Source organism: Haplochromis burtoni, unplaced genomic scaffold (assembly GCF_018398535.1).
Source record: "Haplochromis burtoni strain Fernald_Lab_line unplaced genomic scaffold, NCSU_Asbu1 Contig_25, whole genome shotgun sequence".
Taxonomy (NCBI): Eukaryota; Metazoa; Chordata; class Actinopteri; order Cichliformes; family Cichlidae; genus Haplochromis; species Haplochromis burtoni.
Window position 1 is genome coordinate 2748762 of NW_024582386.1, and position 9344 is coordinate 2758105.

The window sequence follows — 9344 nt, forward strand, 5'->3', positions numbered from 1 at the left end:
CTAAGGGAAGGGCAACGATCTACCGTCACGGGTTGGGGGTGAGGGGCGGGAGACAGGCAAAGACATGCAGAGCCAGAGATGAATAATAACCCAGAATTAAATGAAGAGTGGTATATAAACACGTTGGTGATGCCTGATTCCATCATAATGAGGGTGGATTCAGAAGGGTCACCTGCACATTTAAAAAACAGAAGTGGACCCAAAGTGCCTTAGAGAAAGACACATTTAAGGTCAAAATACATGGAAAGCCTAAAGGTGTGCTTTGTTGTGTTAACTAATCATCCTGCAAAGTGAGAACCATGCTTTTACAGTGTCTGGTGGTTCAGCTCTTTCACCGCATCGGCCTGGTCGGGGAACTCAATGGCAATAAATGACTCAGTCATCTCATAAATTGTGAGGCCCTGTTCTCCCCTACATAAGCTGCCGTTAAAAGTATCGCTATTGGTTTTGGTAATTGGTAATCTATTGCACAATTTGATTATCTCACAGCACATTGACAGCAGCGATGCAGGCGGCGCATGTGCGGCGGTCACTTTAAGACCTGCGAGCAGTAGCGTATTCGTTGTCAGGACAACAAATAAAGACAAAACTGGCCCGTGTGTTTCCTGCAGGACCTTTGAGAGTAGAGGCAGAGAGCAGTGGGAGCTCACCTTGATAAATAACAAGAGATACTGCACAGCACAGGCTGAATCAGGTGTAATTTTCAGGCGCTAAATGGAGGTAAAAACTGTTCCGCCTCTCGACTGATAAATGACGCGGGGTATGACTCATATGGTCGCATGAGGGTTGCCAGGTGAGATCCAAGATCCTGCACTGCAGAGAGATCCGCCTGTTAACGTAAGATTCTTTCCAATTATTGATTGTTATGGAAATATTGCACGATGCACTCCTGATTCGTTCGGCCATCGCCACCAGGCTGCCAGCTTTCAGAGTCACCTGATCTCTTCCAGGAGTGATCAAAGAGCCTGGTGATGATTACTGAATGAGCACGAGCACGAAGTGAATGGAAAAAATGAGCAAAAAATATGAATCAGCAAACATCTCCGATGTGGAAGAGCACATTTCTCTGAAGTATGACATCAAGAAGAGACTTGGAAAAGGGGTGAGCAACTTTTTCTCTCTTTTTAATTTAGTGGAAATGAATTTGTTTGCTCAGGCTGTACAGTTACTAACGAAACTCCAAGTTGCTGTTTGAGCAAACCGGGGAAAAAAACAGTTTCACTGCAGTCTTCTTTTTCTTTTGCAGTCTCTAACTCTTCTGCCTTCATGTGCAGTAATTCAGTTAAAGTTTCCTCTGCACTTAAGCCTTTAAATTCCTGAAATTCTCCAGACTTACAGTTCTCAGTGGATACCAGTGTTTTAAGCAAGAGGTTTATTTACTTTGGCAGCAAGAAAATAAACTCTTTCTTTGCAGATCAGCTGGTGTGTGAGGACACTTGTTCTCTTTAGAGTCCAGATCCCTTTTGTTTGTGTTTTTCTTTGTCTCCAGTAGTTTCCACAGTTCTAAAAACAGCCCGGTTTCTTTCCACCGTTTGCCCCAGGAGATTATCAAGTTGTTGCTCTGCTTCTAAATAGCCAGCTGATAGCTGCCACGTAGAAACCACATAACTGGCTGGACATGCTGAGGGTGGCTGTGACTCATGTTACCCACAGCTGTTCAACCTGTTGCACCTAGGCAGCATCCTACACCTGCACTGTGATGCTGAACAGCTCTGATCAGATGACTTCAGATGCATTCAAAAATCATAATGTGGATGTATTTTATTTTATTTTAAATATAGCTTCAAATACCAGGTTTAAAAAATGTCAGTGTATTATATAGGTCTGTTTTTCTGCAGCTGTTTGATTAAAAAGAAGAAGAAGAAGAAGAAAAAAGAAAACACATCCCCAGTGCTCTTTCCTCCACGTATCATTAGAGTGTATTATAATCTCCTGCCTCACTGCTGCCTCTGTTATGCTTGGCTTCACTACGCTGCTCACACCCTGCTATCACTGAAGTCAAAGAGCTCATGTCATCCATGTTTTATTCAATATAGAGATCAAGAGTTTTTTTTACATGGTGCATATAGTGGATTTGTATTCTTGATGGAGTGAAGATTAGTCCAGCAGGAATAATACACAGTTTGTGACTCTACATAAACAGCATATTAGCTGGTTTTAAATACATGCAAAAATCAAAATTATTAATGAATATAGGATTAGCTGCTGGTAGAAGAACTACTTAAATGTATGATGTCAGGCAGGGTTAGTTCGCTGTATCCTACTGGTAAGACTCATAAGGGCAGTAATATTAAAGCTGCATTACCCTGCCCACTATAGCTGCACATCTGCAAACTGCTTTGCAAACCACATCCACTCAGAATCTTTCTTCTTTGCTGGGTTCTTGCTGATGCTCTTTCCGTCTTTTATTTTCCATGTATGCATATGGAGCTGTGGGGAGAGCAAGTCCACAGTGCAGATGGGAATAATTTATAGTTACTTAAATCTGCAGGAATAAGTTATCATTTTGACTTACAGTGGTCCTAACTGAACTCAGATGCCAGTATTCTCATATTTTGATTTTTATAGTTAAAATCTTGCACAGGATATAAGCCCAATCCTGTAGGTACAAGAAGCATCCTGGTGACGTGTTACTTGCGTTTTGTGTTTGCCTCAGGCCTACGGCATTGTCTGGAAAGCAGTTGACAGACAGACTGGCGAGATTGTGGCTGTGAAAAAGATCTTTGATGCCTTCAGAAACAGGACAGATGCCCAGGTGTGTACCATGTGATCTGCAGTAAGTGGAACAATGCTGTTGTTCTAAAGCAGGGATGTCAAGTTCATTTTACACCATGGGCCAGATACAGCTCACTTTGATCCTGAGTGGCCTAAACAGTGAGACTCCCCTTTTTGTGCGTGTAAGAAGTGTAGCTACACATTTAATCCCCGAGATATGTTAATATAAGAAAAAGAAGTGGAATTTCAATAATCTCGTTTTCAGGACACAATAAAAAAAAAATGCTGCTGTAACAAATGAAAGAACTCTGTCAGCATGACCCCTTGGGCCTAAAAGCGGCTTCTTATTTTTCCATAATTTTCTTTTTAAGTACTGGAAATTAAGCATTTCCTGCTTGCAGTCTTTCAAATGTCCACTTCATTTTGACTGAAAAGCAATCATTTGAATAAATTGTTAAAGCAAAAGTAGAAGCAGCTCTACTTGCTTCACGATTGTCATGCCACTTCTTACATTTTGCTTGTATCTCATCCTGGGTATTACATGGTATTAATTTCCTCCTTTATCTGTTTAAAGACAAGTTTAGTAAGTGTTTGCATAGGACAGGTGGCTTGTGTGCACCTGATTTACAGCTGCATATTTCCTGATCATGACCTCAGTGTCTTCTTTTTTCTTTTTACAGCGAACGTTCAGAGAAATCATGTTCCTCCAGGTAACCAAAGTATTTATTATGTTCCTGTCAAATAATCTTAACACTTTTCCAAATCACTGTCATGTCTTTTAGTTCCATTTATGAAGACTGAAACAACGATAATGTCAGTCTCAGTCTCACCGACTGTACTGGATCTCTCTACATGTAAATTACCTTTAGTTGAATTTAATAATATTCTACAACTCGACCAGTGACATGTTCAGTCTGTTAGTACTCCACAAAACTGTTGCATATATATAATATTCTTAAGAATCCTTGTGAATTCTTTTTGAAATATCAAAATAAGTAAACAGGGAATGTGTTTTTCCACGTTGTTTTTATAAATCACATAAATGTTTCCCTCCTTATCTGCTGACCTACCTTCATGTGACCTTCCCCTGCTGTTTGCACAACCTTGTCACAAAACCATTGCCAGTTATTACTGGTCAAACAGTAGCCAGAGTGTGAGTTTTGTGTTTGAGAGTAAGCATGTTTACCTTTTCTTTTTGTGTGCAGGAGTTTGGAGGCCACCCCAACATCGTTAAGCTTCTAAATGTCATCAGAGCACAGAACGATAAAGACATTTACCTCATCTTTGAATATATGGGTGAGTGTAAAGCCCAGCTCATCATCTGAACTTGTAACACAGCAGCATGAGGAAGGCCCCGGGGGCTCTTAGTAGCTTAACCTGGCACTGAAAAGGTGTGTGTGTGTGGGCTTCTGCTTCTCTTGGCCGGCTGCGCTGTCTTACTGCTGAGTCCACAGACTGCCCTCCCTGTCTATGCAGTCTAATCCTTGACAGTACTGCAGCATTACAGTGCAGACTCCCACTGCTTACATTTCATTTGATTTCAGCCATGCCGTTGCATTAAAATTAGCGTGTGTGATTTCATAGATGATTTGTATGTTCAACAACACCGTAGATGGTTATCTTTATAACTAATGATTATTTAGAATTGGATCATTACATAAACACCCATAACAGGTTTTTTCCCATTTCTGCTTTTGTACCAGATACTGACCTGCATGCAGTGATAAAGAAAGGCACCCTACTGAAAGACATCCATAAACGTTACGTGATGTACCAGCTCCTCAAAGCCACGAAATACCTGCATTCAGGAAATGTTATCCACCGGGACCAAAAGGTACAGCAGATGGAACAGATGTGAGAATGTGAGAAGCATGCTCTTATTTGGATTAGAAAAATCCCAAATGAATGCCTGTATCATGCATGTACAGTGCACTTTTGCTCTTGTCACATGTTAATGTTCTAATTATTTGTTCTTTGTGGCCTGTGTAAAACTGTGGCATTTCCTTATCCTATGCAGGTTTGTGCAGTAAACTCTGCTGAGTTGACCTCACAAAATGGTCCTTGGCATCACAAAATAGTTTTTCATCCCACATTTTCTGCTCACTGAACATTCATATTCACATTTTCATCTCTTAAGCAAGCACTGGAAACCTGAGAAAATTCTCTTTGGTAAGAATGTTTTTTCTTGTCTGTTTCCCACAGCCGTCCAATGTGCTCTTGGACTCTGACTGTGTTGTCAAGCTGTGTGACTTCGGCTTGGCCAGATCGCTCAACCAGATCCAAGAGGACAGTGGGAATCCTACACTGACGGAGTACGTGGCCACACGGTGGTATCGAGCTCCCGAGATCCTGCTGGGATCCACAAGGTACCCGACTGTGTTGAGCGTCTGCTGCTAACGCTTGTTTTTCACTGACAGAAATGAGTCTAAACGTTAAATTTAGGCGGTGCTTCTGAATAATCAGCGTATTTTCCAAAGGTACACTAAAGGCGTGGACATGTGGAGCCTCGGCTGTATCCTGGGAGAGATGCTGCTGGGAAAAGCCCTGTTCCCTGGGACATCCACCATCAACCAAATAGAGAAGATCATGAGTGCCATTCCACACCCCAGCCCAGAAGGTGGCTTCACAAAAGTCCAGATTAAATGTATTTAACTGCTTGACATTTTACTTTTACTTTGGATTGATTAAATATGCCTTAATTTTCAGATATTCTCGCAATCAAGTCAGAATATGGATCCTCTGTCATACAGAGAATGTTACTAAAGTAAGACAATATTTTATGTTTGCAATTTATGTTGTGAAAATCATAAAATTATTCATCAAATGTCTATTTGAATCTGGTAATCTTAAATACTAACCCCGCGTTTTTTGCCCTTTATTTTTATGTGAGTACACAGTGTGTACAGTTAATGCGTGGCCTCAGCTGACCTTGTCACTCTTAACACAGAGCTAGGTTAACAAATTTCCTCCACTTCAGCATAAAAACTAGAATTAGAGCTTACAAGTGGAAGCAAGGCTGATTAAATACTTAAGGAGCAGAAGTACTGATGCAGCAGAACAGTAAACTGAGCAACAGCAGGTGAAATAGGCCACAGAAACTGAAAGACAGAACACTATAATAAACCCCTGTTAATTCTTCTTCTTCATCTGTTCATCCTTCACCAGACCACAGGTGCCTTTGGAGGATCTTCTTCAGCCTTCTGTGCCTCCCGATGCTCTCGACCTGTTGAAGGGTTTCTTGGTTTTCAACCCAGACAAGCGGCTAACTGCAGAGCAAGCCCTCCAACACCCATACTTAGCCAGGTATTAAGGATCAGACTGGCCCCTGGATTAGGAGCTGTGGTCAAATTTTATTCTGTTTTCTTGTTGCTCAGTTGGTCAGATTGAATAGATTTGTGTGTTATTCCCCTTGTGGTAAATCTGTAATCTGTAAATGGTTTTTATGATTTTACTGTCATTATATGTTCATGTGTGCTGTCATATGTTTATAAGTGTGCTATCCATTTCTGAAGATTTCACAATCCAGCCAAAGAGCCAACACTGAACTACGACGTAGTGCTGCCAGTGGATGATGACATCCAGCTATCTGTCGTTCAATACCGCAACAAACTATATGAGGTACAGTGTGACTTATAACTGAGTTTGAGTACTGAGTACATTAGATTACTTTGAGGTATACTACAAAAAACTACTGAAAAAGCTCTGTAGGCTGTAGGACCCTTCACACAAACATGCAACTCTGCCTGCTTCACATAGCAAGACCGAAAGAAGCAAATGTAAGAAAACAATACAGTTTCAAAATTTAGAAATACATTTCAAAAAATGAGTCAAGAACAAATGAAATCCCTCACAGCATAAGAATGTACTGTAACGTTGTTCCAAATTAAGAATTTAGGGCTTTCAGCTTGCTTTTCTAAATATTAAGACATAGACTGTATATAAAAGATGGACATAGTTACTGTGCCATCACACAATTAGTGAATTTAGTCCCAAGCGAAATCCTCAAGCTGAGCATTTTCAGTCGGATCATGAGTTGTAATATATTTATTTATAAAGCAGGCATGATACATATTAACATTGCTGCATGTAAACAAATGCAGCTGATGAAATGTACAGAGGACTTTGTGGCACATTGAATTTGGAGATCTTATTCATGGTTAAGCCTTAAGACACAACTATGGAATTATATTTATGTCAAAAGCTGCGTGCAGTAAAAAAAATGTAATCAGGAGGAAATAATTTACTTTCGCGAGCGGAGGTGTTCATTGCCACTTGCAAAATGAATTTACTCACATGTAAATTCAACAGCACAACGAAGCCTTCACACACAGGAGAATTTCTGGTGTGTGAGCAATGCAGCAGGTTCATGCTCTCAGGGGTAACTCTGCTCTCAAAACTCGAATCTGCTCACTTTAATAAACGGACTTTTGACAGTTTTGAACGCGTCACAGAAAAACACTTTCAAAGGAGTGCTGCCTCAACCTCTGTGATGGTCAGGTTCAGGTTACTGCATTAACCTGAGTTACACTGTGGCAGCAATACAAGAGCTGTTTTAATCCATATTTGTTTTCACTGCATTACTTTAATGCTGAAAACATTTTGAAAACCGAAAGATTCCAAGGCAACTTCTGAAACATCTGGCTTTACTTCAGTTTCAGTATAATTCCATACATCTACTGCAATTATACAATTATTCCAATGTTCTGGTCTCTGCTGGTCATTATAAAGAATGCGTTGAATTGGCTTCACTGTGCTTATCTGTTTCAAGAAGTCATCATTTGATAACAAAAGGCAGACTGTTCCACAGTTTAAAAACAAAAGGTGGCTTTTCAGTGCTTCATTGGACACACAAGGTAGCTTTAAAACAACACCTGTGTGATCATGCTTGAACATTCATCGTCTCTGAATTTTCTATACAAATGAGACAACTGGAAGTTAATCAAACTAGTTTAAAATGCTAGAGTCTGTATCTTTTTTTAACCTGCAGATGATACTGGAGAGGAGAACTAACCAAGGGATGTTGAGGTTGATCCAGTCAAAGGAAGGAAGCTGTGTCAGCAGTAGTGAGAAGCCCAGTGTGAAGTGTGATAAAGGAGTGAAGAGCCAAGTGGCTGCAAACAGCATCAGAGATGGTGATGATGAAAGAAAACCAAAACCTGAAAAAACTGACGAGACGACCCATGCGCCTCCATGTACAGGAGTTGGCAAAATCGAGGCGGTGAATGCATCCACCCCACCTGCAGCAGAGAAGACGAGCCCTCTAGCTGGCCCTGGCATAGGAAAACTTACATATAACCCCATCACACATGCCCCAAGTATGAGAGTTTATTTTTTTGGTGTAAAATATGAAACCTGTCTTTTTGTTTAAAAAAATGGTGGGGTTTGAAAATTCCTGAAAAGCATAATTATTAAGCCATCAGAAAGACAGGTATTTAATAAGCACAGTACAACAGCTGTGTTTATACTGCCTCAAACTCTTGTTTTCTTCCTTCAGATGTCTTTGTTCGGAGTCCAGGTGGTCCTCCTCATTCCTACCAATCCACTGCAGCCAGCAGGAAACCAGTGGGACAGAGCAGCTACAGTAATGCAGTTGCATCACCAACAGAGGGCACCAGCGCTGGTGTAGTAAGCGTCAGACCTCAGTCCACTTCAGCTTTGTTTTCCTTTAGTGATGTAAGCCTTGTTTCGTTTTGTACTTCTGACCATTTGTACTTTTCTCTGTCTCCTCACCCTACTTCTGCTAGTCGATGGACCAGATTCTCCAGCGTGGTCGCTCAGCCCCCATGGCCCATAACCATTCCTTTTCCTCGTCCCTAAACCACACCCAGAATAACCCGTTAGTACGCAAAGATGAGACATCCTTGTCTTCTGGGCTTTACATCACATCAGCACGTCTGGTCAGTCCACTACATCCATGTAAAATATTATCTGAAAGAACAGATGCAATTTAAAAAAAATGAAGTGACTTTTAAAACATTTTTGAGGATTTAATAGATGGCGATTATTTTGAAACTTGGTGGCTTCAGGGGCAAGAAAAGAAACTTGGTCACTGTCACGTGTGTCTGACCAGGTTTAATTTTTTTCTTCTTCTCATGCAGAACCAGCGCTCCACCACTCAGGTGCATGAGGCCCGGCCACCACCGCGGTTCAGCAAGAAAGTGTTTCAGACTAACTGTAACGTGGCAGCAGCTGGCGACCCACGAGCCAAACTAGGCAGCTATTCGCAGGCCTATGGCACCATCAACAAGACTGGACTGGACAGTCTTCTTCGGGGCCGCCCTTGCAACCAGTGACTGCTGTCATACCTGCAGTTACATAGGGGTCCGGTGCCACATGTGTTTAAACACACAACAAAGTTTGCTTTGATCTCCTTCAGACTAGGACTAGAAACGATTCTGAAAGGCAGATCAAACAAACATCTCTTATGTTACATTTAGATTTTACCCGTGGAGACATGGATTTATTCACTGTCTGTGACTCTATATATATATATATATATATATATATATATATATTTCTAGGCGTTAATACCAATGTATGAATATATGTAAATGTGTGTATTTTTAAAGAAAAACACTTGGAAACCTTTTCTTAGAAGGCTGGATTAGCCTGTCTGTCTGTAGAGAGGC

General features: G+C 41.0%; 1 protein-coding gene across 1 annotated transcript; it reads left to right on the forward strand.

Moving 5' to 3' along the window:
- Positions 1 to 560: 560 nt before the first annotated feature.
- Positions 561 to 9213, forward strand: mapk15 (mitogen-activated protein kinase 15). Its single transcript, XM_005917447.3, has 15 exons — positions 561 to 837; positions 951 to 1102; positions 2657 to 2755; positions 3396 to 3425; positions 3921 to 4011; positions 4419 to 4549; positions 4918 to 5081; positions 5193 to 5332; positions 5422 to 5479; positions 5881 to 6018; positions 6228 to 6333; positions 7703 to 8030; positions 8210 to 8340; positions 8460 to 8612; positions 8814 to 9213. The coding sequence occupies exons 2-15, from the start codon at positions 1004 to 1006 to the stop codon at positions 9006 to 9008; spliced, it is 1863 nt and encodes a 620-aa protein (XP_005917509.1). The 5' UTR covers positions 561 to 837; positions 951 to 1003; the 3' UTR covers positions 9009 to 9213.
- Positions 9214 to 9344: the final 131 nt, after the last annotated feature.

Coding starts and splice junctions, on each gene's coding strand:
- mapk15 (XM_005917447.3), top strand. CDS start 1,004: ATGGAAAAAATGAGCAAAAAATATGAATCAGCAAACATCTCCGATGTG. Junction 4,012..4,418: donor CCTCATCTTTGAATATATGG/GTGAGTGTAAAG, acceptor CTTTTGTACCAG/ATACTGACCTGCATGCAGTG. Junction 8,341..8,459: donor AGGGCACCAGCGCTGGTGTA/GTAAGCGTCAGA, acceptor TACTTCTGCTAG/TCGATGGACCAGATTCTCCA.